The sequence below is a fragment of the Rattus norvegicus genome, chromosome 1 (genome assembly GCF_036323735.1).
Source record: "Rattus norvegicus strain BN/NHsdMcwi chromosome 1, GRCr8, whole genome shotgun sequence".
NCBI lineage: Eukaryota > Metazoa > Chordata > Mammalia > Rodentia > Muridae > Rattus > Rattus norvegicus.
This window is the reverse complement of record NC_086019.1, coordinates 165,100,262-165,127,502: the sequence shown is the minus strand read 5'-3', so window position 1 is coordinate 165,127,502 and position 27,241 is coordinate 165,100,262. Positions and strand designations below refer to the sequence as shown.

At 49.5% G+C, this 27,241-nt stretch overlaps 1 protein-coding gene across 11 annotated transcripts; it reads left to right on the top strand.

The window, feature by feature from the left end:
• The first annotated feature begins 4,195 nt into the window (after positions 1 to 4,195).
• Positions 4,196 to 26,557, top strand: Atg16l2 (autophagy related 16-like 2). 11 transcript variants are annotated; one of them, XM_039113327.2, is made up of 19 exons: positions 4,196 to 12,400; positions 14,097 to 14,196; positions 15,040 to 15,142; positions 15,259 to 15,730; positions 17,094 to 17,167; positions 17,271 to 17,522; positions 17,708 to 17,773; positions 18,023 to 18,136; positions 19,221 to 19,283; positions 20,112 to 20,220; positions 20,589 to 20,694; positions 21,453 to 21,523; positions 21,787 to 21,858; positions 21,970 to 22,090; positions 22,396 to 22,501; positions 23,467 to 23,616; positions 23,787 to 23,834; positions 23,920 to 24,021; positions 24,255 to 26,557. In XM_039113327.2, the coding sequence occupies exons 5-19, from the start codon at positions 17,094 to 17,096 to the stop codon at positions 24,340 to 24,342; spliced, it is 1,542 nt and encodes a 513-aa protein (XP_038969255.1). In that variant the 5' UTR covers positions 4,196 to 12,400; positions 14,097 to 14,196; positions 15,040 to 15,142; positions 15,259 to 15,730; the 3' UTR covers positions 24,343 to 26,557. The 11 variants fall into 11 exon arrangements, 8 of the variants coding, with proteins under 8 accessions (XP_038969255.1, XP_038969256.1, XP_006229938.1 ...); XM_039113328.2 differs by lacking the exon at positions 15,259 to 15,730 and having other exon boundaries at positions 4,196 to 12,404; NM_001191560.1 differs by lacking the exon at positions 15,259 to 15,730 and having other exon boundaries at positions 12,274 to 12,400; positions 24,255 to 24,567.
• The last annotated feature ends 684 nt before the right edge of the window (positions 26,558 to 27,241 follow it).

The following is a 27,241-nucleotide window of genomic DNA, read 5'->3' as shown; positions in this document are numbered from 1 at the left end:
AATCACAGGAAACACAGGCCAAGAATGGAGACTTCTGCCCTGCTGGGAGGAAGACCCCTTACTATCCCTACACTTAGAAGGATCTAGAGTGAGCCCAGGGTCTGGTTCCGGTGTGGTCAGAAATATATTCAACATGAGATAAGAATCCCCTTAACTCTGGGCCTTGGGATGTGGGCAGAGCACATGCACTCTCTGGTATCAACACACCGGACATCTCTTTCCCTGGGACAGAAGAGGACATGAAAGCCTGAGTCCCTATTTAACTTTCAGCAGTGTTGGCACCCGGAGGCATGTTGTAAAACTTTGGAGGAGATGGACAAACACAGGGCTGCTGGCTGGAGACGAACACCATCTGTAGCCTGCCACAACCTGTCTTCCCTGGAAGCAGTGAGAGCCAGCACTTATTACTTACCACATGCCTGGTGCTGACCTTTGTACTAGACAGGTTATTACGCATTTAATTTATAGTTCACCCCCAGACAGCCCTGCATAATGCTTGCCACCCACACTTTAGAGACAACTGGAGACATGGAAAAGGGGCAGTGACTTCTCCAGGGCCACAGTGTTGACACCGTAAGAGTTAATGAAAAACTGACTGCATACCTGGCTCCCATTGGTCCTGAGAAAGCTCTTCCCAGCGTATGTATTAGATACTCCATAAATGATTGATGAAGATGTTTGGTCACTGCTGTGTAATGGAAAGATCCCCATCCTAGTCCAATTCTGTCCCAACTCATGTGTGTCCTTAAGTGGGTCCCTTCCTAAGGCTGATGTGGTGGCACATGCTTACACAGGAACTCTGGAGCTGAGGAATGAAGAAATACTTCAGGTTTGAAGCTCGTTTGGGCTACATAGTAATATATTGTCTCAAAAAAGAAATCCAGGGGTGGTGGGAGCACATGCCTTTGATCCCAGCACTTGGGAGGCAGAGGCAGTCAGATCTGAGTTCAAGACCAGCCTAGTCTACAGAGTGAATTCTGGGACAGCCAGGGAAACCCACAGCATACAGAGAAACTCTATCTTGAAAAGCAAAGAAAAAGGAGGAGGAGGAGGAGGAGGAGGAGGAGGAGGAGGAGGAGGAGGAGGAGGAAATCAAAACAAAATAGAAATGGGAGGAGGAAGAAAAAGGGAGGGAGGGAGAGAGAGGGAATGAGGGAAGAAGGGAGGAAGGGAGGGAGGGAGGGAGGGAGGGAGAGAGAGAGAGAGAGAGAGAGAGAGAGAGAGAGAATATCTCCAACCCCCTCATGCTCTTTTGAGGGAGTCTTATGTATCATACACCAACAGTCATCAAACTTGCTGTGTAGCTGAGGATGGCCTTGGACTTCCGATCCTCATGTCTCTTAACTCCTGAGTGCTGGGGTTTTGAAAATGTGCCACCATATTCAGCTTATGCAGTGCTGGGGACTGAATCCAGGGCTTATGTACATATTAGGCAAGTATTCTACCGATCGAGCTGCGTCCCCAACCTCCCATTTCCTTTAGCTTTAGTTTCTTGGCGGCTGAAAAACATCAGGAGGATCTCACTTGATCCTCCCAACAAGCTGATTCCATCTATAAATGAGAAAACTTAGGTTCCCAAGGAAGCAATTTACAAAAGGAACACGGCAAGTCAAAAGTGGAGGCTGGGCTATAGCTCTGGAATCCTACTCTGGTCCTTTATTCTCTTAGAAAAGTATGGTGTGAGGATCAAGGCACCAACGAAGGCACAAACGAAGTGGTAGGCAAAAGATCAGATTCTTGGAGGTGGGACAGATCTTGAATTTCTTTTTTTTTTAAGATATTTATTTATTTTATGTATATGAGTACACTGTAACTGTCTTCGGACACATCAGAACAGGCAGTGGGTTCCATTACAGATGGTTGTGAGCCACCATGCGGTTGCTGGGAATTGAACTCAGGATCTCTGGAAGAGCAGCCGGTGCTCTCAACTGCTGAGCCATCCCTCCAGCCCCCGATCTTGAATTTCTATTTCTACACGTACCCACCTTTCCTGAGTTACCCAAGGAGGCCCCGTAAGCACCCGGACCTCAGTGACTCCCAGACTTTTCCTTCCTGCCTACCCTCGGAGCCTCTGAGAATGCTCCAGAAACAGATGCAGAAAGTTTACTGCTACAAGGCAGAGAGACATGAAAAACGTACTTTCCTAGAGGGCAGCCGCTTGATCATGTGTGTGCCATGATCAAGCCACCTTAGTACTCTCCATGTTCCAGAAGCTCTTAAAGCCTCATTTCAATGTGTATTTCCTCTCGTTTTGAAGGCCAGCTCCACTGCCACTTCTCGTTGCTGCTGGCCCCAACTAAAGTGACCAGAGCACCAGTACACCCCAGCTCAGGGGTCCTTCCCATTCCTGTCCATTCAGAGTCTGTTTCCCTTAGTGACGATGTTCCTCATCGGCCATACTTGGGACACTATTTTGAAAGCAGGGTTTGACAGCTCCAGCTATGCCAGTGGTCCTCAACCTTCCTACTGCTATGGCCCTTTAATACAGTCCCATATATTGTGGTGACCCCCAACCATAAAATTATTCCATTGCTACTTTAGAACTATAATTGTGTTACTGTTATGAATCGTAATGTAAATATCTGATATGCCGCCCCCATGGAGTCACACCCCAAATGTTGAGAACCACCGATCTACACTGTTCTTTTTTTTCCAGGATGTTCAGATCCTCCCTAGCTTCCTGAGACTGTTGGTCAACTCTGAGAAGCTGGGTCTTCCTCATCATGCCTAGTTGGGTCAGAAGCAGGATAGTGACTCACCTTTCTGGAACAAGTGGGCTTACTAAATGTACAGCCAACAAAGTCAGTCTTTGCGACGTGAAGAAGAGCTCCAGGCCCAAAGGCAAAATGGCTGGGCTCTAGCCGCAGCTCACATAGTGACTTGGGCTAGCTCTGAGCCTGTTTGGTGCCTTCAAGTTTGCAATTTGCAAAAAAGAGGAAATGGGTCTCTCGGTCTGCAATCAACTGACGGTAATAATCTTCTGCCTTTACAGACTGCTGGGGAGTTTCATTTTCATCCTTGTATCTCATTTGATCCTCCCAACAAGCGGATTCCATCTATAAATGAGGAAAGCTTAGGTTCCCAAGGGAGCAATTTACAAAAGGAACACAGCAAGTCAAAAGTGGAGGCTGGGCTATAGCTCTGGAATCCTACTCTGGTCCTTTATTCTCTTCGAAAAGTATGGTGTGAGGATCAAGGCAACGAGGGGGCTGTGCTTTTGCAAACAATAAAAGGTTCACGGAAAGATGAGTGGACAGCTCCGTTACCACATGTTACTGTCACCTTTGCTCAGGCGACCCCGAGCGTCCAACTTGAGGTACTCATCGCGCAGGCGCCTTTTTGGTGTTTACCCAGGCTGCAAGGCCCGCATTCGCGCGTGCGCTTTCCAGCGAGCACGCCCCGAGCTCGGTTGGACTAGCAGCGGCCCTGCAGCCCCCTAGTGGTTGTGGCCGCTCTGCCACTGCGGCCCCCTGGGGTGTAGGCGGCTCCACAGCCTTGGAGCAGCGAGGGGTATAGAGGCCATTGCCCGGTGAAGCTTATTCGACTTACCGTGGCCGGACCAAGAGCTAGAGGGGCAAGGGCAGAGGCCTGGGGGCTGTGCTTCGCCCTGGTGAAAACTACGTTTCCGAAAAGTCGGAGAGTGAAGTCACAGAAGGACTTATCGGGAGTTGGAGTTTGGAGCCCGTGGAGGTCTTCTGTAGGGGGTCAAGGCAGTGAGGAGGAGGAGCCTCGGCTCTAAACCAGGGCTGATTGGTTCTAAGGACACATAAATTACACTGTAGCTAGCTTGTATCTTAGAACAGTAAGTTGTCTGAAATTGCCCCACCGCTGCTCAGCTCTCAGATCACCATTGGCTTGGACTCTTCTGTCCTACCACTGTCAAACCCAAACGGGGTGTGTGTGTGTGTGTGTGTGTGTGTGTGTGTGTGTGTGTGTGTGTCCCAAGTGCTGCGATTTCAGGCCTGCACCAGTATGCCCAGCTTAATTAAGAACTTTGTGCAATGATAAAAAAATGTTCACTACCTTCACAGTCCAATGCCGCTTCCACTAATTGGTGTCCCAGGAGTTGGAGATGGGAGGAACATGAGTTTGAGGTCAGACTGGGTTCCATAGTGGAACCTCGGTGGTAATGCATTTGCCTAGCAGACAGGAGGCCCTGGATTTGATACAAACGACACATGCCACCCTAATTGACTGCCATTTTTAATGAAACTAGTTTTAACCAATGCAAATGGCTACTTTGTGGCTAGGGCTACTTTGTTGGACAGTTCCATAAATTAAATCTGTTGCCGTCTTCCGCATAATGGTCTCACCTTGCTTTGTGAGGCTTATGGTTCAGTTTCTTCCTGCCTACTTCCTTCCTTCTTCCTCCATTGTTTGTCCCTTGTAACCTAAAAATTAGGTTGGATTGTAAAAATTTTCCCTACCGTTCATTATGCTGGAATAACAGGTACAGAAAACGCCAGCTGTAAAATTAACAGGAAATACTGTTTTCCCAAGGACATACTGCAGCTATAAAAAAGTTATAATGACCTCCTGCTCTAAGTAACAATGTATTTCTTACCAACCACCAGGCTTGTTTTCTGAAATTGTAGGCTATCCGGAACTTTGTTGTTGGAAATGATACGAACAAAAATGGAGAGTCTTGCCCAGGGGGTCTGAGCCATTGAGTGGACTTGGGTACAGAGATCCAGGTAAAGAGCTTCATAACATGGTACATCAGTAGTTCTCAACCTTCCTGATGCTGCGACCCTTTAATACAGTTCCTCCTGTCCTGGTGACCCCCAACCAAAAATTATTTTCACTGCTACTTTGTAACTGTAATTTTGCTACTGTTATGGATTGTTATGTACATATATGTATGTTTTCTGATGGTCCTGGGTGACCCCTGTGAAAGGGTTTGTATGACCCCTAAAGGGGTTGCAACCCACAGATTGAAAACCACTATGTTACATCTATCTTAATTTTATTGCTTTTAAAGCAAGTAAGACTCTGGGTCCCCTTGGCAGTGAAGACTTGATGAGCCATTCAGACTGTGCTGCTTGACTCTCATTGGACAACCAGGCTCACTTGGCTGAGACTGGGGATAGGTTACTGGGGTTACTGGGCTTTGCAGCCAAAAGCATGGGGTATGCTGTCCATTGTGGCTGCTGCTTTGAATAAAAATTCTGGAAAGAAAAAAAAAAGCCAAAGTATGTTAAACATTCTAACAAGCTGACCAACTGATAAGAACTTAAATGATCCCGGATCAGTGGAATGTTGCAGGTCTACAGCTAAATTATCTCAAACCATTATTAACCCTTCAAATAGCCATTTATTGCTCATATTTGCACTTGACCTGACACCCTTGTGGCTGTCAGGTAAAACCCTCTTTGGAACGTATACACATAAGTGTAGCTTTCCACTGTCAGCCAAGAATTGCCATCAAATAGCCTGAGGCCTGGAGCCGGGATTGCTCTACTTGACTGTGGCCTGCCCACCTGATGTTTCTACTAATACATCCGAACAGCTTCTTGGTTTGTCATTTTGTTCTGCTACTATAAAAATGTCATACTGTTATTACTTTGGAGCATGGTATTTGGGGTAATCTCTGTGTTCTCTGGGCCATTACACTCATATTTGGCTCCAGAATAAATTCTGTCTTAGTCGCTATGTTGACATTGTGCTGACGGTGGGCGCCATGCCGCTGTGCACTGCAATGTACTGCAGATACCCGTCAGCCATTTTCCGGTGTTTCTGGCAGAGCCCTTGCAGCAGCCCACTCCATTATGTAACTGGTCCCTGGGTCCTGAGTTCTTCATTGCTGTTTTCTGGGTCTGTGCCTTTGGCTTAAGATTGATTTCATCCCTGGGGTAGAAAAGTGAAAAGAGTATGACCAAAGCCTGTAGCAGGAACAGCAGGGCCACCTCTAGGCAAATGCTGAGGTGGGGTAGGGTAGGGTGGGACACAGCCACAAAAGCATCTCCTGCAGCAGGACCTAATTGAGGATTGCCCGAGAGACCAAGGATTGCTGGTGCAGATAATGCCAGCCAATCAGGGACTGCTGTTTAGAAGCTATGCTTTCTTGGAACCAATGAGGTGCGAGTGGGGGGAGCTCGCAGATGAGCTTGCTGCTGTTTTTCTCACCTGCTCCCAGAGTCTGTGTTGTTGACTCTGCATCACCTCACCTCCAAGCCCCAAGGACAGGTAGGGTCAGGCGAGAAGTCCAAGGCACAGGTAACAAAAGCCTGTGATGAAAACTCCATCTCGTGATGTGTCCCTTCTTAACTATGGTCCCATGAGCTATACCATGTATATCCTACATACAGTGCTGTTGGTCTACATCAAGATCTTCCAGATGCTCCACAGGCGGCTTCAGCACACCAAGCTAATGACCATGCAAGAGCCACCCTCTAGGTGAAGATCTGTGGGACTAAGTCATTGGGGGTGACGGTGGGGTCATGTTCTGAGCTTGGTACTAGTGAATGCCATCAGTTTTATCCAACCCCTTCCTCCTTTTCAGCCAGTCCAGGCTAAGGACAGATGTGGTGGGTACAGCCATTCTCTTGTCACATGCCAATGCAGCTGTCCATTCCAGTTTATGCCTGCTTGGGTGGAGGCTGCCACTACTTTACAAAGTCACCTATGGGCATATGCCAGGTAGATGCCAAGAGTAGGAATGGACAGATGGACAGGATGCGACACAGCCTTCTCTCAGTGTGGCCTATGACCTTAGCTGTGGTCTCCTCCAGAAGGCGCAGACCTGCAAGAAACAGAAAGAGGAGGCCTGCGCGGCTGATGCACACTGTGAAATGTCAGTTACCTTTTCCATTGCCGTGATCCAACACCCCAGAGAGCAACCGAGAGGAGAACGTGTTTATTTCGACTTACAGTTGTATCCAGCTCACTTTCTTCTTGCTCAGCGGGTGACCCCTCTCCATGGAAAAACACTGCTCAGGTTAGGGTGGCTCTGCCCACCTCAGGTAAACCTAATCTAGATCTCCTCTTACAGACATGCCTAGGGACTTGTTTTCATGGTGATCTTAGTCCCATCAAGTTAGCATTGGCGATAAATCGTCAGGGACAGTTTACCTCAGGGAGTTGTGGCTCTGTTTGTACTGCCCTGGGGATGCATACAGCAAGCTGATAGGCATGCGTGATAAGAAGGCTCCAAGGGTTGTGCAGAATTTTAATGGTTCTGTGGTGTGGCTTGCTGTGGGGATGATGTTGACATCCTAAATGGATTCTGAAAGACTGTTGTTTTTCTTCTTCTAAGAATCTGCTGCATCTTTTATGGTAGAAAATGAAAGTATTTTACTTTGGAACACTGTAAAGAATTACAATGTAACTATTTTGAAACCTAGAAGCAGCAGAAACAATAAAAGATGGTTATACTAAAAATGTGCATTTTGCTCTTAGGAGGGTAGCCTAGAAAAGTATTAATTTGTCATCAAGAAACTAATGTTTTGTCTGGTGTTTGAAGACAATCTCGCTCTGGCCTGGAATTAACATGTAGCCGAGGAGGACCTTGAATTTATGATCTCCCTGCCTCTACCTCTCAAGTAGTATATACTTACAGGCATGTGTCAGCACTCACAGCTTGGTACGTTTGGTTTTCTTTTGTTTTGTTTTGAGTCAGAGTCTCACTATGCAGCCCTAGTTTACTGGAACTCATTGTGTAGACCGAGCTGGCCTCAAACTCAGAGCTCCTCCAGAACAGTAGGAAGAGTACCTGATGCACTGTCTTTCACAACGGACATAAGCATTGTCCTCTTGTTTATTGTGGGTCCTTCTCATGGGAGAGCCCACGGCTGAAGCCACACTGAGAGCATATCCACTTGCCTCAGAATGGAATTAAAAGCATATGCTACAATGCCAAGCATCTCAACTTAAAAACTTATTTATTTTTATTGTATGTGTATGGATGTACCATGTGTGTGCTTGAGGAAGCAAGAAGAGGGTGTCAGATTCCCTGGAACTGGAGTTACAGGCATTGTGAATCACCATGTGTGTGCTGGGAATCAAACCCTGGCCCTAACCCCACCTTCTTATTTTTTTTTTAATATTAAAAACAAATGGTTTCATTATGTGGCCCTGGCTGCTCTTGAATTTGTGACCCCTCTGCCCCCCAAGTGCTGCCAAGAACAGAAGTGTGTAACGCCATGCATGTCTAGCAGTTAACTTCATTAGAAAATGGCTTTTGCTTTGGAGTGGGGTCTTGCTATGTAGCCCAAACTGGCCTTTCCCTCTGTAGACTAGACTAGCCTCGATCTTGTGATAATTCTCTTGCTTCTGCTATGTGAGTGCTGGGATTACAGGCAAGTGCCATTACAAGGGGCTTAGACTTGTCTGACTAGGCTAGAACAACTTAAAACACTGACATCCACTGGGTTCTGCCTCTGTCCATTATGCTTCTGCACATCCTTTTGGAGGACCTCGCTTACTTCCATCCATCTGCTTAGGACTCTCAGACCCCAGACTCAAGCCTTTCTCCAGTACTGAGGACGTCTTCTTCAGGTCTACCCACAAGTTCCTCTGCGTATTCAAAACTCTCTTCTTGGCTGACCTTTTCTTCGGTTGGAGGAAGATCGATATTCACTGAGGTACTGACCACCTCAGGGTATGGGATGGGTGCGCACGCTCCTCACCAATAACAGCTTATTTTTTCATGGGTGTGATCAAACTGTAGCAATTCAGACATCTGATCAATGTCCTAAGACCTGGAAAGTCGGGAAGGTGGAAATGCCCTGATGTGTTTCCTGTCTCCTCATCCTTCCACAGAGAGTTGAGTTTCTTTCTTCCTTTCTTTCTTCCTTCCTTTCTTTCTTTCTTTCTTTCTTTCTTTCTTTCTTTCTTCCTTCCTTCCTTCCTTCCTTCCTTCCTTCCGTTCTTTCTTTCTTTCTATGATTTATTTATTTTCCTTCCTTCCTTCCTTTCTATGATTTATTTATTTTATACACGTGGGTACACTGTAGCTGTCTTCAGACACACCAGAAGAGGACATCAGATCTCATTACAGATGGTTGTGAGCCACCATGTGGTTGCTGGGAGTTGAACTCAGGACCTCTGGAAGAGCAGTCAGTGCTCTTGTCCACTGAGCCATCTCTCCAGCCCGAGAGTTGAGTTTCAAAGTGAAGGTCTCATGTCTCTCTTCCACTTTGATCTCCCATGGAGTCTACCTTGAAGTCCATTCAGTGTCTCCACCTTATCCAGTCCCCACATGCTCTGTGTGTGTTTCTGGGAATCTGTCTCAGGGCTTTGGGCAAGTCAGGCTCACATTCTACCTCTGAGCTCTATTCCCCGCCTCAACACCCTACCCTTCAGGGGCTTTGGGAGTCGCACAGACATCTGCCTTCACGAAGCCTAGAGGCCTTCTTCAGGGCTCATTTAAAAAGCTCTGCAGAGCGGCAAGGAGTGTGGCCTGTGTGTAGCTAGGGGAAGGGATGAGTAGGGACAAAGCTTTGCTTTCACTCTCCCTGGTTTTCTCTTGCTTCAGATCAAAGCCAGAGTCTTGTGCGTGCTAGGCAGGTGCTTTGCCCCAGCTCTCCCCACCCCCATCTCTCTCGAACACTCCTTTAAACAACTTCAGAGGTCGACTTACTTGTCAAACACCCTCTTGTCACTCCATCTTATCACACCGCTGCTACTGTACTTCATTGGAACAAATCTGTATTCCTCATATCTATATAGCCTTGACCCAGTGTCTACAGTTCCTCTTCCTCGCCCATTTTATAGCATTAGTCACTATGGAATGATCCTGAAATTTCAAGTTTTTCCCCCTGGAGGGAAGAGACAAGAAGTTTCTGTTCATGCTATCTTGAACAGTCTTCCCTTTTAAGGACTGGTCAGCCCTGGGTGCACACACTATTCTAGGGTGCGGCTGTGGGTATCACCCTAAAGTCATGTCAGAGCCCATTACCCAACAATAGTATTAAGAGCTGTTGACATTTAGAAAGTAAATCATGTGAGCTCCAGCCTCGTAGGTGGAACTGATGCCATTGTGTGAGAGATTTGAGGCCAGACTGTGTGGCATGTTATCCCAGAACTAGGGAGGTGTGGTCAGTATGAGGCCTTTATCGCTGAGGTAAAAAGGTGGGCGAGTCAGGAATAGAGCTCAGTGGTAGAGTACTGGGATTAAAGGCATGTGCCACTACTGCCCATCTTTGAAATAAAAATTTAAGGGTACAGCCCACTACTAGGCTTCCCCATGCCCCAGTGGATGACTCTGCAGCCGTCCACATAGCAGGAGTACTGACTGACTGCGGTGGGCTGAAAGGTTTTTTTTTTAATAAATAAATAAAAATAAAACTTAAGAGCTGGAAGTATGGCACCACATTCTTTGGATCCTCTACCATTCAAAGATGACAAAATTATTTTAAAAATTTGAGTAGCATTTTGTGAGTCCAAAAGGCATTAAGTGTGCTGAGAAGATGGCTCAGCATTTAAGAGCGGATAACGTCTGAGGCCCTCGCTGAGGACGAGTCTGATTCCCAGCATCTGCATTAGCTGGAAGACTATCTGTAACTTTAATTCCAGGGGTTCTGGTGCCTTTAGACTTCATAAGCACCTGCACCCATGCATGCCTGTGTGATGAGTGTGCATGTGTACACGCACACACACACACACATGATTAAAAAGAAATCTTTTAAAATTATTAGAAAATCTTGCCCCGGCGTTGGGGATTTAGCTCAGTGGTAGAGCGCTTGCCTAGGAAGCGCAAGGCCCTGGGTTCGGTCCCCAGCTCCGGAAAAAAGAACCAAAAAAAAAAAAAAAAAAAAAAAAAAAGAAGAAAATCTTGCCCCAACATGACTTCCTACTTAAAGATGCAGCACACTATGTAGGACGGGGGTGGGGTAGGCAGGCTGTCGTCACAGAAGCCCGTGTAGAGCCCAGGACGTGCATGCTCCTGAATATGATGTGTGAGCAGAGCCAGACTCCCAGCAGGAACACTGGGGACAGAACAGTGCAAAGGCAGGCAGTATTCAAGACAGACACATGGGGGACTAAGGTCAGTTCACAGTGTTTCGGGACAGGGTCTTGTAACCCGAGCTAGCTTGGAACTCACTCTGTACCCCACGCTGGCAGCTTCACTGTGGCTTCAAAGTAGAACAGACACACTCTCCCGGGTGTCACTTGCCATCACTGTTTTCTAAGTCCTGGAACAGACCCCCATCAGTATCTCAAGACTTGTAACCTCCAGACAGGCCTGGAGAGCTGTCTTATATTGCCCCCCACCCCCTAAGGATCACCAGGTCTGCCTTCACTAACTGAGGACAGGGCCTGCTGAACCTTCCTCAGTATGTCACGTTGTGAGGCTGTCATACTGAATCTCTCCTGCCATTCTTTACCACAGCCTGTATCTGTAGAGACAACTTCATTACAATTCCCGGTGAGCCCAGATTTCCTGTCAAATGTACTCATAAGATATGTCTGTGCTATCCAACACTGGGTTGCTGGCTACCTCAGAAACCTACTACAATCCTGCTGCAGATAAGGAACCCCTTCTCTCCTCTGAGCCTGGGGTTTTCCAGATAAACGGAGCCCTTTCTTAGAGCCCTAAATTTTGCTACCAACCGTACCTCTAAATCTTGCTCCTCCAAACAACTCTGCTTCCTGTCCAAACAACTCTGAAACGCTGGACCTTGAATCTAGGCCCTCGCGGAGGTTTAGCAAGAACCTTATTGCTGAGCTACTCCCACCACCCGCCTGCATTGGTAATTTTCATATCATCGGACCTGTTCACTTGTTCTTTCCGGGGCTTAAGAGTCCTTTTGTCTCCTCTCCCTCTGGGTAACGGTCTTGACCTTAGTTGATCTCTCATATACTCCCACTCAACAGTCACCATGTGGGTGATCGTGGGGCTCCTCCAGACAGTCTTTTCTGTTAGACTGCTTGTGCCTGGTGCTTGTCCCTGTGCAGCTCAGGGATGGTGGCAGGGTCTTCCCTGCGGGGAACTCAAGTGCGTCCAGCATCCTCAGCTTCTGACGCTGGTCCAGGCTCAGTGAGGTTAAGGAAGACGACTCCGAGGCCCCGCCCTGGACGCGCTCACAGGCGTCAGGGAGGCTGCGATCTCTGCTGCTTAGCCCGGGGACCGAAACTCGCTTCCTTGGGGCTGAAGGTTTTGGTCGGCCGCAGCAGCATCTGCTTTGAGATGTCCAGATCTCCCCGACAAACGCTCTTGGTACAGACCGGGGATTCCCCGCCGCTGCCGCCCTGACGTCATGGAGTCCCCGGGAGGCCCCGCCCCGCATGATCGGGCTGGAGCGGTGCGCGGCCGCTAGGGACTCAGCGGCCATGGCGGGACCCAGCGCCCCCTGCGATCCCTGCGCGCCCGTTGCCGCCTGGAAGCGCCACATCCTGCGACAGCTGCGGCATCGGGACCGCACGCAAAAGGCGCTCTTCTTGGAGCTAGTGCCGGCTTGTGAGTGCGTCCTCGGGGGCTCAGGGATGACTGGCTTTGAGGAGGTGGGGCTCCCTGCTTGGAGAGAGGGCTTGTCCCGCGGCTCGACTTGTGACTCAGGACAGCGGCGCCGGCTCAGTTCCCGAGGGCCTTGCATCCAGGAACCTGTTACGCCCCTCTCCCGGACAGGTCGAGTCGCTGCCTGCAGTTTCCAGCCCAGGTGCCGCTTAGCCTTCAAGACTCAGCTCTGCCTCCCTTGAGTATCCTAGACACAAACAAGCTCTGTCTCGGTGCTGGTTTTGTCGAATGCCCCTTTCAGGCAGTCCCTAGGGCAGGGCCTGGTCAGTCCGTTTGGTCCCAGAGTCCAGTTAAGGAAAGCAGGCGTGTCCAGAGCAGCCATGGTAGCTGAAAGGAAGGAGCGAAAGACTCTGGTACGTTCTGCTCAGGATAGGTTATCCTGTTGTACGTTCGTGGAGCACCTCAGTGTCTAGCGGATCATATCGAAGGGGCCCCAGGTTTCTTTAGGTTGCTTGTCGCACCAGCGGAAGTTAAACTCTCATGTGGTTATTTCTGGGCAGTTTGGCCAGGAGGGGGTGTGGCGCTGCAAGCCGAGGAACACTGAAGTGCATCTGTATCTACTGCCTTTTGGTCAACTGTCACTTTGTGTTTGAGGTTGAAAGTCTAACCATGCTCCCTACTGCTTCCTCACCTGGTGCTAGTTTTGATGCACCCACGCAATTAGACTTGTTTTCCTTGGAACTTTGTAAGGGCTGGCCCTCTCGGGGTTGTATACCTCTACCTCCAGACAGCCTCACCTCTCCAACTGCTCTGGTGGTCAGTGGGACTGTCGGTTTGAGGGAGGGACCATCCCGGAGAACCGTATGGGAGCAGCAACACTGGGGACCTAGAGAGACCCAGGTCTGTGGTTTTGGGTAGTTCAAGTCCTTTAACCTCAGATTTCTTACTTGCAAATGAGGCACCTTGTTTGCCGAGGCTGGGGGTGCTTGCAATGCCTTGGGGTCTATGGTGGAGTTTTGAGGATTAGTCGGGGCCCAGGGACCTCAGTCCTGGTAATAGTGAAGTAAGGGAGATGAGGATCTGGCCGGAGTTTTGCAGCCCCAGTCTGCCTGGAACTGGTTTAAGAAAACAAACAAACAAACAAACAAACAAACAAACAAAAAACCAGGAAGGGATGTGGATGAGGGAGTCCGAGGTCTAACCACCTAACTTAAGACGATTCATTAGATAACTGCTCAAGGACTTTCAATATTGACCTGGGAGAAGCTCTTGGGTGGAAGTGAGAATTACTTCATTGTAAACCTTGAGGCCTCAAAGGGGAAGTGACTTGCTGGATGCCTTACACAGGTGGTTTTGTTTGTTTCAACACGCTCAGTATCCAGACTTTGTCTCTGGCAGAGGTGAATTAATCCCAGCCCCTTGCTTTCCTTCTGTCTCTCTTCAAGTGATACCTAGCTATGTTTGTCCCCAGCATTGGTGGTCTTTCTGTTCTTATCTCCTGGGTGGGCTTATGGGCTGTGAAGAGGCTTTGCCAGACACAGATATCCCCCAGGAAGGGGCAGAGCCCAGCTTCCAGGGGCTTCCCTATACCCAGGACCCCTGGGCTCCTGCAGCCATCCCAACTTGAGGTAACTTATATGTCAGGAGTTTGCTGGCAAGTGCCTGCCTTTGCCACAGGCTCACCCTTTTGCATCCCCAGATAACCATCTCTTAGAGAAGGCTGAACTGCTAGCCAAGTTCTCAGAAAAGCTGAAGTCAGAACCAAAGGATGTCATCTCCACCCCACATCAGGACTCGAGGTGAGTTGTCTGGAAGTCATCGGAGCTGCTTTTTCCTGGCTCTTTGCTGTGCTCAGCCTTGGCATCTCATCAGTCTGTAGCCATGGGGGATGTGAGAGGGGGCAGGAGAAAGTCTCAAGTCTTCCCCCAAGCTGCTTAATATCTTTGCTCCAACTCTTCTCTGTGCATTTGTCTCCTGCCCAGTCCTGTTCTCCTGTTTCCCTCTTCTGAGTCTTGTCCCTCTTCCCCTTCCTTACCCGATACCTTAAAAAAGAGGCTTACAGGGGTTGGGGATTTAGCTCAGTGGTAGAGCGCTTGCCTAGCAAGCGCAAGGCCCTGGGTTCGGTCCCCAGCTCCGAAGAAAAGGAAAAAGAAAAAAAAAAAAGAGGCTTGGAACGTATTCCAAAGAGCAGGGAATAGGTTGGAGACAGAACTGATAAGAGGACATAGCTTAGGTTGGCTGGAAATGACTTTGAATTCCAGATTTTCCTGCCTATATCTACCTCTGTGGTTGGGATTACAACTCTTTTGTCCTGAGATATTTTTAATAGGGTCTCAATATGCGGCCCAGCCTGACCCTGTTCACAGAATACTGTGTTAGCTTCCCCAGTTCTGGGAAAGCAAGCAGTACCCTTGTGCTAGCACACACTTCTTGAATGTCGCTCGCAGGGGTCTCAGGTCGGGACCATCCTAGAATACAGAGGTCGTGAATAGATTACTGTTTCTGAGATGCTTGTTCTCTGATTGGCTTTCACCTACCCCAAGAAAAAGCGAATGGCTCCTCAAGCTTTTTATGGGAACAGTCTTAGGGTATACTTTGGGCACTGAGAGGGGGGGCCATGAATCCTTCTTATTGGTTGTCAGGGAGGAGGCCTCAGGGACAGGCCCTGACCAAGTCTCATCACCAGCCTCCCTGAAGGTGAAGTGGCAGCAGGAGAAGAAGGGTCTGCAGCTGGTCTGTGGTGAGGTAAGCAGGGTGGGGTCTGAGGGTGTTGGGGTAGGGAGGGACGGTCCACGGAAGGCAGACAGTGAGTGGTACTGTTTTTGCTGCATTGTCTTAGTCTGTCCTCTGTAACTTTATAGTTGCTGAGGAGTCTACTGGGGTTTAGCGATGTGGACCCTGGACTCGAAACTTCACCCACACAAATCTACTTTCCGGGATTCTTTACTCTTTCAACAACTATTTATTGACAATCCAAAGAACAGGGAGTGTGGCCATAAACAAGACCTGGTGCTGTGGGTTTCCACGGAGACTGCAATGAGCCAGTAATCACAAGTCATCATGGCACGCCTCCTCACCTGCCCAACACAACATGGCAGCAGGTTATGAAGACATTCGAGGGCCTCTCCCCAGTGTGCTATGTGGTTATAATTTGGGAGTGGTGTGAAATTATCATGAGCAGATTTATGTAACCACCATGATATTCCAGTGTTTGTTTACAAGATCTCTTTCTCGATATCTCCTTTTCGTCACACCGGAACATCTCTAATCTCTGTCAACCACTCATCTGTTGCTACCTCTACCTATCGTTTGAACTTTGAAAGCAAGTGACAGGTGAGGGGAACGGAGATGGCAACTGGCTTTCTTAGTGTTGAAAACGATAAATGAGCTGGAGTGGTGGTGGGGTGCACACGGTTAATCCTACCACTCGGGAGGCAGAGGCAGATGCCTTTGACTTCAAAGCTAGCCTGAGCTACAAAGTGAATTCCAGCACAGCCAGGGCTACACAGAGAAACCCTGTCTCGAAAAAATAAAAGCAAAAGCAAAAACAAAACAAAATAACAAAACAGATAAATGATGTTGTAATTGGGTTATGAAGCTCCCAATTATGGCTCCTCCTGCCTGCACATGGTCCCTCTCCCGGCTCGCCTATCACATGTGGAGGTATATCAGGCAGGTGAGCAGCCCTGGTTTGCTCCTCAAGCCCTGGGGAGAAAGAATTGGGAGCAAGTAAGTAAGAAGAGTTTCTTTAAAAATTTCTAAAAAAAATATTTATTTTATGTATATGAGTACACTGTCACTGTCTTCAGACACATCAGAAGAAGGCATCAGATCCCATTACAGATGGTTGTGAGCCACCATGTGGTTGCTGGGAATTGAACTCAGGACCTCTGGAAGAGCAGTCAGTGCTCTTAACCGCTGAGCCATCTCCCTAGCCCATAAGAGGAGTTTCTGAGTCACAAGGGCTCCAAGACTGAGTCTGGCTCCTGCTTTCCAGTGTTCTTGCATAGTTTTGTGTGCTTCTCTTCTGAGGGCTGCCTGTGGAGGCCAGTGGTAGGGGATGGGCTAGGAAGCCAGATGTTGGGAGATGGGAAATAGAACTCACATCCCATGCACCCTAAATAGACCATTACTTTACATGGAGCTTAATGTGGTTAGGTGGCCTGGGTTCAAGTAATCAGGTCTACCACTTAGCTGTGTAACTCTGGGCGAGTCACTTAATGGTTGCTGGCTCAGGTGTAAAATGATAATGAAAATGGAAGAGCTTCCTTTGATGCTATGGAGACTGAGTCAGTGTGTGTACAGTGCTTGGGGCAAGACGTGACAAGTGCTAGCAAATAGTCTGCCATTATTTTAAGTTCCTAATCGTAGTTCTGGTTGACCTTGTGATTAGGAAAGCACTCCTCTGCCATTTTACAGGTACGGAAATGCAGCCGATTCCTCCTGCCAGATTCCTCCTGCTGCAGATTAAATATCTACTGCATGGTCACCGAGGAAATAAAAGACATTGCTAGTACTGACATTTAGGGGTCAGACTCTATAGCCCGGGTCGGAGAATTATCCCATGAAACTGCAGGGCATCCTTATGCAAGTTTCAAACTTATCTCAGCCTGGGCTTCCTTGTGAGGAACTGGGCAACAGGTGGTGGCTGGCTAGGTTCACCTGCAAAAGTGCCCATGCCACCTGTCCTCCCCAGATGGCCTACCAGGTGGTGAGGAAGAGCGCAGCCCTAAACACCCTGCAGTCACAGCTAGAGGAGCGTCAGGGCAGGTGAGATACGGGTCGGGCTTTTTCCTAGTCCCCAAGCAATCCCTAGACCTGTGGTTGGGGGTTAGAGAACCCAAGGAGACACCGGCTGATGTTTACTCCGCAGGCTGGAAGCCCTGCAGGCCTGTGTGGTGCAGCTACAGGAGGCGCGGGCTCAGCAGTCCCGGCAGCTGGAGGAACGGCAAGCGGAGAACTCGGCACAGAGAGAAGCCTACGAGACTCTGCGCGAGCAAGCTGCGCACCAGGAAGCGGCACTGCGCAGGCTCCAGGAAGAGGCACGCGACTTGCTGGAGCAACTTGTGCAGCGTAAGGCGCGCGCCGCCGCCGAGCGCAATCTACGTAACGAGCGTAGAGAGAGGTGAAAACTCTGGGCCACGCCCCTGGGGGAGGCAATCTGGACTCAGCCTGGTCATAAGGTGTGGGGAGGGTGGCGAGTGTGGGGGAGGTCAGGGCCTCTCACAAATCCGAAGGACCTGCTTAGGCTGTGGCGCCCCCTCTGCAAAGCACCTCCTTTAGTCTTTAGGATGCTTTTCTCTCTGCCAGGGCCAATCAGGCTCGGGTGTCCCAGGAGCTGAAGAAAGCGGCCAAGCGGACTGTGAGCATCAGCGAGTAAGAATGGAGACAGGGACAGGGATGACTCTAGTATTGGGGAGCTGCCTTAGGATGTGTGCATGATACACCGTCTACTCACACCTGACTCCTGCTGGCTATAGACACATTGGGTGCCTATGTGCACAGGTCAAGTCACTGGATATGTGTGGAGATATGTGTGGTCACGAAAGCCAGTACTTAGCACCTAGATCATAGTGGTGGGGCAGACTTCCCCATTGGTCTTCCTGAGCTGCTTTTCTCTCCCAGGATCCCAAACACTCTAGAAGATGGGACCAAAGAGGAGACTGTGGCTCTAGGTCCTGCCGCTAAGCCCGAGTTCCTGGAGAGTGACAGTTGTGAAAAATGGAAGAGGCCTTATAGGTGAGTATTCAGTTACTTCCACCTGAGCTGGCACCCTAACCCAGGAGGCTGTCCACATCTTCCAGGACCAGATTTTGGAGAGGCCTGTGTACATCCCAGTACTGGTCCGACCTCAAGTGCCATGAGGCAGTGTTACCTCATTCTCTACTTCCAAGAACCAGTGCCCTTGAGGGTGAGCTATGAGGCTTATAAAAAGGGTGTCACTGGTAGGGAAGTAGACAAGACCCTGGGACACAAGGTGTCCTAGGCTTGTGTGTGTAAGCATGGGAGTTCATGTGTGTGTCCACACAGGCATGAGCACCGTGTCCAAGGTTAGTGAGCATACCTGAGTGTGAGCCTGTTCACACTTGAGATCAGATGGGAGCCTGAATCTTTGGGTGCTTCTCTGCTGGCCTCAAACTCAGTGTGTAGTCAAGGATGACCTTGAACTTGTGATCCTCCTGCCTTTACCTCCCAATAGCTGGAATTATAGGCATGTGCCAGCATATCTGGGTTGCACTGCATCTTGATTGGCCTGTCATTGGGTTGCCACCCCTTTCTCATTTGTGGGCCTGAAGGCTCTTTTCCAGAAGACTTTCCTTCAGGCCCCCATGTGCCCGGGACAGCGAATAATCAGGAGCATCATGCACTGCTGCTTCCCCAAATTCTTGACAACCCTAACGAATCTAGATATCCCAGCATAAACACTCTTCGGTGTTTTGGGGGCTGCTCAGCAAGCTGGGGGGGTTTCCTGCTCTCTGTCTCAGCCTGGGAGAACGATTTTGTTCTTTAGCTCACTCCACAGGCTGGGGCTTGGTTTCCCAGGAGCTGTTCTTGGTGAGCACTTAGGGAATGAGACTCCTTATACCATCGTGGTGGAGACTCAGGGAGGTGTTCATTGCCGAGGTCCGTCCTCCCTCCCTCCCTTCCCCCTTGTGGGTTAGTCTATGCCATACCTCTCCTAGTCTTCAAGGAGTCAAGTTCTAGTTCCTGCTGTGAGAGAGCATGAGCTTTTCAAAGGTCCCTAGCAAAAAACGGGGAGCAGTGACTGCCGTTGGCACGGCTGTGAGCCAGACTCTCAGTATGTCTCTCCATTCTGCCCCAGGTCTGCCTCAGCCACCTCTCTGACACTGTCCCGCTGTGTGGATGTGGTGAAGGGGCTGCTGGAGTAAGTGTGTGTGTGCACATGTGTGAAGGGACTGGCACCCCCTGGAAGGCTTCCTGAGCATAGCCTCTGTCTGTCCATCCGTTGGTATTTGTCTGTATGTGCATCTTGTTGGGCTCCACAGGCATGAGCTGGGTGGATAGCTCAAGACCAACTCTTTTTTGTTTTATTGAATTTTTTTAATTTACATTTCAAATGTTATCCCCTTTCCCGGTTTCCCATCCACAAACCCCCTATCCCATCCCTCTTCCCCCTTCTTCTATGAGGGTGTTCTCTCACCCATCCACACACTCCCTTCCCACCTCCCCACCCTGACATTCCCTTACACTGGGGGGTCCAGCCTTGGCAGGATCAAAAGCTTCTCCTCTGATTGGTGCCCAACAAGGCCATCCTCTGCTCCATATGCAGCTGGAGCGGTGGAGACCAACTCTTTATAACTCTTTTCCAGGTTCATAATGCTCTGTCCTTGTTCAGGGTCCTCACAGGGGACTGAGCGCCAGCCTGAAATTGACTGATCAGTTGGGAAACTGAAGCTCAAAAATGTCTAAGATTTGTTCAGGGTTACTTAGCCTAGCAGTGGTAACGCCATGACTAGTGTTCCAGCTATCCCTAACGCTTCCCTGTATCCACCACCCTGTCTTACGCCTGCTTGTCTCAGTGTACACTGCCCATATCCCCACGGTGCTCATGCTGGGTTGTGGACCTTGTTTACTGTGCCATGGGGAATGTCCTGCTGCTTGCCATGTCTGCTTCTTGTTGTTGCCTCAGGAGAGCGTAAAGTCTCCACATCAGCAGGCTTTGCTGAATGCTTTTCTGTCCCCACCTCTGTAGCTTCAAGAAAAGAAGAGGTCACTCGGTTGGGGGTGTCTCTGAGCAGCGGTACCAGAGCATCCCTGTGTGTGTGTCTGCCCAAATTCCTTCCCAGGCTCAAGATGTCTTGGTAAGGAAGGAGCTGGGCCACATGCCTGAGGTGCTGATAGGAATGTTCAGGGGTGGGTCAAGTGGGCTGGAAAAGCAAGGCTGGAGGAGTCTGCCCTCAGCCTGTGGTAGGAGCCACATAGCATTTTACAGTGGGACACAGACTAGAGAGAGCGAGAGAGGAAACAGACACCCAATATGGGGCAGGGGGCAGCAAGGGTCTAGGCATAGTTGAAAAGACCTTCTGGGAATAGGTTTGAAACTCAGGTTTGCAAAGACCCTCAAAGAGAACTGCCAATCCAACAACAGGTGTGAAAAGTCCTGGGAGTGGGTACAAAGCCATGCATGGAGAAGGCTGGGGTGCCAACCTCCCCACTTTTTTTTTAATAGGATGCCCATCTCTCTGAGGTCAATGCTGTTTGTTTTGCCCCCAATAGCAGCCTCCTGGCAACTGGAGGGGCAGACCGGCTTATCCATCTCTGGAATGTTGTAGGCGGTAAGGGTCTTAGACCTGTTCTCCATCCTCCCCTGCTGGAATGATCCTGTGAACAGTGGCTAGAGGACCCCTGGGGAAAATGAGTGCTGGGCTTATTGCTGGGGGACAGACTCTGGGTTCAGACCTGCAGAAGAGAAAGTGCTAAGCCCAGATGGCTGCTGTTGGAGGGAGTAGAGGGACCTCTGACCCCATCCTGAAGACATATAGAGCCAGGTGTTGGGCAAGTCCCTGGTCTACGAAGACACCTTTTAATTTTTAGATAGGGTTTCTCTGTAGCCTGTGCTGGCCTGGAACTCACTATGTAGTCCAGGCTGGCCTCAGACAGAAATCTATGTGCTTTTGCCTCTCCAGTGCTGGTATAAACCATGCCCATGTGCCTGGCATAGCTACGTCCTGTTCTAGTATCACTTGCATTACCAGAGATCAGTGAGGTGACCAACACTGTCCACCTCATGCTCTCTAGGGTAGGAAAGAGACTCAACACCAACTCTGGAAGGCTTCCCAGAAGTGGGTCTCCAGCTTGCCCGGCTTGGCCTGCAGTATGACCTAGGGACAGTCCTCCTGCTCTGGTCTTCTCTAGTATTGTGAATGAACTAGTTGCCCCTAGGGCTATACCAGCAGTTAGAGGAGGTACCCCTCCATCCCAGAGCCCAGGTCAGACCAGCCATTCTGTCTTCTACTTCCTGCTCTGTGTCTCAGTTCCTCTATTTTGTAAGGCTAGGAATCTCCCTTCACAGTCCTTTCCCCTGCTCTGTCAGGTCGCCTGGAGGCCAACCAAACCCTGGAAGGAGCTGGTGGCAGCATCACCAGTGTGGATTTTGACCCCTCGGTAAGTAGACTTTGTCCCACGACATTGATGTCACGTTAGTCTCCATACTGGGTAGAGGGCTCTGGGGCCTGAAGGCATATTGTGGGTGTCTCAGAACCTGCTGTAGAGGAACTGCGCTCACTCCCCTGGGCTCCCCTTGGAGCCATGGCTTGCCTCAGTCACTGGGAAGCTTGGAGGCAGCATCTATGCTGGCTCTCTGGCCTGAGGGCCAATGCCTTTGCCAGACCCAGTATGGCCCAGGACCTTTCCTGCTCCCTCTCCAGGGCTCCCAGGTTTTGGCGGCTACTTACAACCAGGCTGCCCAGCTCTGGAAGGTGGGAGAGACACAATCCAAGGTGAGGCCCTGCTGGGGAGGCTGCACGATTAAGGGTTAAACGATCATGCCTTAGGATTTGCAGAATGGTTATTTGGGGGCTTGGCTTAATATGTGCTTTCTGTGGGGACAGGAAACATTGTCTGGACACAAGGACAAAGTGACAGCTGCCAAATTCAAGCTAACAAGGCACCAGGCAGTGACTGGGAGCCGAGACCGGACAGTGAAGGAGTGGGACCTGGGCCGCGCCTACTGTGAGGCCCAATCCCATTTGCCCCAACTTGTGGTCATCAGTGCCCTTACCTTGCTATGTTGCGGTAGCTGTGGGATTCATATTCATTCGAACTCAATCCTCTAATGATTTCCTTCTCTGTCACTGCTGCTCACTTCCTGCTTTCTTGGTGACGCTGGTCTTTGGTAGGTGAATTAGAGGTAGCTTGAGCCCTGGGCTGGGGAGACCTGTACTCTAATCTTGGAAGGAGACTTGACCTTACAGCCACAACATTTAGTGGCTCCTAACAATTTTCTGAGACTCTAGGATTTTCCTATTGGTCCTCAGGTTCCAGGACCATCAATGTACTTTCCTACTGCAATGACGTGGTATGCGGGGACCACATCATCATCAGTGGCCACAATGACCAGAAGATCCGGTTTTGGGACAGCAGGTGATGGGTGGTGGAGGCCCTGAATTCCTTTTTCTGGCTATGGGAGGAAGGGAGGAAGGGTTATGGAACCTTGGGGAAGTATGGGCCGGCACTGCCAGTGGGTGGCTTCTGCTGGGAATGATCTTTGAGGGTTCAGCATGTCTGGGGAGCTGTGCTCCCTTCTTAGTGGCTCTTATTCAGCACTGAACTCCTTCCCAGGCCTTACAGCCAACACAGACAAGCACCTTTTTTTTTTTTTTTTTAAATTATCACCACTTTTTAGTAAAAATCCAGCGCAGCAATGAAAGAGTGGTGCTTTTTAAAGTGATAGGTGATAGGCCATCATTAGGCATGGATGGCTGACAAAGGCAGAGCCGGAGTTCTGCAGGTCTCTGCAGCTTCTCTTTTTTGAGATTGCTCCTTTGCTAGGGGCTGAACCCAGGGCTTTGTGTCTGATAGGAGAATGCTCCCAGCCCCCCCCCCCTTTTTTTTTTCTCGGAGCTGGGGACTGAACCGAGGGCCTTGCACTTACTAGGCAAGCGCTCTACCACTGAGCTAAATCCCCCTTTTATGTTCTTAAGAAAGGATCTCAACGGGGTTGGGGATTTAGCTCAGTGGTAGAGCGCTTGCCTAGGAAGCGCAAGGCCCTGGGTTCGGTCCCCAGCTCTGAAAAAAAGATCCAAAAAAAAAAAAAAATCTCAACAAAGTTTCCCAGGGTGGTCTTGAACTTATGATTCTCCTGCCTTAGCATGTGCCATCATATCTGGTTATCACTGTTACTACTCCTCAGTGACCCAAGCCTTCTTAAAGGCTCCAGCGCTCTAATCTGTGGTGGGAAGGGACAGTAGTCTTGTCAGCCTCAGCCCCAGGGATTCAAGCCCTGGGGTTCCTCTGGAATATGTTAGCTGGGAATACGGCCCCATACAGCCTGTCCAAAGTGTCCTAGGATGTCACTTCCTCATCCCTCTCTATCTCTAACCCCACAGGGGCCCACACTGCATCCAGGTCATCCCTGTACAGGGCCGGGTTACCTCCCTGAACCTTAGCCATGACCAGCTGCATCTGCTTAGCTGTTCCCGAGACAATACGCTGAAGGTTATCGACCTACGAATCAGCAATATCCGACAGGTGTTCAGGTACAGACCTGGGCCACTTGGGCCTCTCCTGTGTAAGGAAAGTCCTGGGAGGTTCTCCTGATAGCCCGGTCTAGACTAGAACCTGCTGAAGTACTGATCCCTTCTCGCATCGGAGGAAGACTGGCACACTGGTAGCAGCTTCACTGACTGCAGCCCTATTCTGTCCTCAGGGCGGATGGCTTCAAGTGCAGTTCTGATTGGACCAAAGCTGTGTTTAGGTATGTCTGGGAGGTCATGCCTACATAGCCTGTGTTTGTGTGTCTATGCTTCTGATCTTCTCCTGTTCTGCTGTGACCTGTACAGCCCCGACAGAAGCTATGCACTGGTGGGCTCCTCAAATGGCACCCTGTACATCTGGGATGTGAACACTGGGAAACTGGAGACCAGCCTACAGGGACCGCACTGGTGAGCAGCATACTGACATTTCCACATGCAAACCGTCCATGTTCTGAAATGTCCCCAGACCTTTCACATGCATTTGGGCCCATCATCACCGTCCTGGGAGTCCATTTTATAGATAAGGAAATTGTCTTGGGTGTACAAAGGCTTCTCAAACCCTGTTGGTTGCATGTCCAGGGTCAGGGTCAGGCTGCCTGCCTGCTCTGCTGCCCTCCTGAGGTCTGTCTTCCTCTCTTCAGCACTGCTGTCAATGCCGTGGCTTGGTGCTTCTCCGGGAACCATGTTGTGAGTGTGGACCAAGTCAGGAAGGTGGTGCTCTGGCACTAGTGGCACAAGTTCCCTGTATGGTTTGGACTCTGTTCTGAAGCCAGAAGCCAGAGAGCAGCTTCCCTGTGCTCAGGACTCCAGAGCTGGGGTTGGGGTCTACTGTAGAATTCACGTGAGGGCCAGGCAGGACCTGGCCTGTTTGTTTAAAATCAAAGTGTGGGTTAGGAACTACAGTTCTTGAAAATCTGTTTACTCTCCTCAGTGTTAAAAACTATATGTAAGACATGTTTTGTCTCTTTGAAGCATTTGGGGGTAGAGGGAGACTTAGACTTGGCCTCTTCTTCCATTGAGCTAGGGACATATAGTAGAGCTTCTGCCTGGGAGATGGGCTGTGTCAGTCGAATCATGGAATAACATGAAGAAAGGCCCATGCTGGGGTAGCAAAGAGCAGCCTTTCTCTAGGGAGTGGCCCTGATGGAAAGGGTAAATAGACTAGAGTGACACTGGAATAGTTGGTCGTGGCCTGCCTGGAGCCTGGAACCACGGCCTGACCTGTAGTCCTATCTTCTGAATGATGGGTGACCTCCTCCTGCCACTGTCTCCTTCTCTTCTATGTCACCTCTGCCCCTCACAGCCACAGCACAAGTCTGCATAGCTACTGTGTTTAGTGCTCCTCTGTTAAGCTTCCTTCACTCCCCTACTCTTGTCCTCATCAGAGCAGAGTTTCCTTAGCTTTGCTGTTGTCTGGACAGGGTCATGTTATGTAACCCTGTCTAGTCAGTTACACATGTAATAGCTCAGAGTAGGCTCAGAACTTGTGGAAATCTGGCTTCAGCCTCAGTGCCTGGATGGCAGGCATTTACTGTCCCAGCACTTAGCATCTAAGGTGTCATGGTCAGCATGGTCAGAAGTCCCCTTACGACCTTCAGAGAAGTCCAGCACTTTGGTCTCCTACACATGCTTCGTCTTCTGCCTTCAGGTACTTTTCTCTCCCAGTAGCAATTCAGGCTATCTTTTGGGATCCCTTTATTGACAGCTTATCCTCACCTGTCAGGCTCAGTGCCTGGATCCCGTACTTCAAGTTTGCCTCCCTTCTCAAAGCTGGGAAGAACTCTAAGAGTAGGAACAGTATCCCTGCCTCCAGGCCTGGCTCAGAGGCCACAGGAAATACTTCCTGGGTGGTCATATTCTCTGGCTTTGCAAGTTCAACAGTTGAAGGGAGGTTCCAGGGAGTTCCAGGGATGGCACATTCTAGTAGTTCAAACTCAACTCCTCAGCCTTGACCTATCCCCTTGGCGTAGCTCTCAGTGGCCTCCAGGGGTCACTAGTTTCCCGGTCAGCAGGAGGTTTTGTTTTTCCTTCTTTCTGCCTTTCTTCTGGGGAAGACCAACACACCCAGTGGCCACCATTGTTGAGGATCACTCAGACCTCATCTTGTTCTGCTCTCTGCAGCTTTGTTTGTTTTCCCTAAGCACTTGTGATGCCTCATGTTCTACAAGTGAGAAAAGAGGCCTGAAGGTTGACATTCAAGGTCACACAGCTATACAAAGCTGAATGGTTCCGCACCACACCGTGCAGGCTTTTATTTTGAAACATAGCCTCAAAAGTCCTCCTTTATGTAGCTGAGTATGACCTCGTTCCTTCCCTGTGCCTCTGCCTCCCATGTGCTGCCATTACAGGCGTATATCCCCATCCCATATGGTGTTGGAGATTGGAACCTTGGGGCTTTCTGTGGGTCAGGAAAGCAATCTACAAACTACATTTTCAACCCACATCCTCTTTTTATACAGTTATTTTATGTGTTTGACTATTTTGCCTGCTTGTATGTAAGTGCATTGTGTGTATGCTTAGTGCCCACAGAGGATAACTTAAACTGAAGTTATGGATGGTTATGAGCTGTCATCTGGCTGCTGGGAAATGAACCCAGGTTCTCTGCAAAAGGAGCAAGTGCTCTTAACCTATGAATTGGTCCTCCAGTCCCTGCGCCACAAAACCAAAATTTCAAGACAGAGGCTCTCAACCGGCCAGGGCATTTCCAGCAGGGGTACACAGAGCTGTGCCTAACCCGACTCACCTAAATGCTCTTCCACCTTGGACTCTGTGCAGAAGATTATCTCTGGAGGCATGTGCTGAGATGTGTGAGTGAGTCCTAGGAGGCTACTGCACCAGCTCCAGCATCTGGGCCCAGTCCCTCCAGCTGTTTCTGTCATACCTCAGGAAGGGGGCTGGAGAGATGGCTCAGCAGTTAATTAAAAGCACTCGCTGCTCTTCCAGAGGTCCTGAGTTCAATTCCCTTTAACCACATAGTGGCTTACAACCATCTGTAATGGGATCTGATGTCCTCTTCTAGTGTGTCTGAAGACAGCTAGTGTATTCATATAGATAAAGTAAATAACTCTTTAAAAAAGTTACCCAGGAAATGTAAATCACTCCTGGGTTCAGGGACCTGTCTGCCCCTCTGGTTCTCCTGAGGGAGTGCATGTGAACCTCTGAGGAAGAGCCAAAGACAGCAAAGGAGAAATTCTAGGGTTCCTAATAAAAATTGGAATGGCCTGATCTTGCCTAGTGTCACAAAGCAGAACTATGTGAAAGGGGTTTAGGCTTAGTTGGTAGGATGCATGCTGAGGAAGCATGGAGCCCTAGATTCAACCTTCTGCATCATATAAAACTGAGTATTATGTATTATGCCTAGACTCTCAGCACTTAGAAGGCAAGAGGATCAGAAACCCAACCCATCAAGAGCTGGAGGTCAGCCTGGGTTACATAAGTCTGTTCAAAAAATTTAGAGAAGTCAAAACATCAAAATATTGATGAACTTTGATTCTCTTTGGCAAAACTAGATTCAGGTTCAGTAGAGGAGACTGGCTTAGTCTTGTGGAAACCAGTTTAGCTTCTGCTCCCACTGCTATCTTATTATAAATCTCCGGGAAGTCAGTGTCTTCCAGGCTGTGTATGTGCA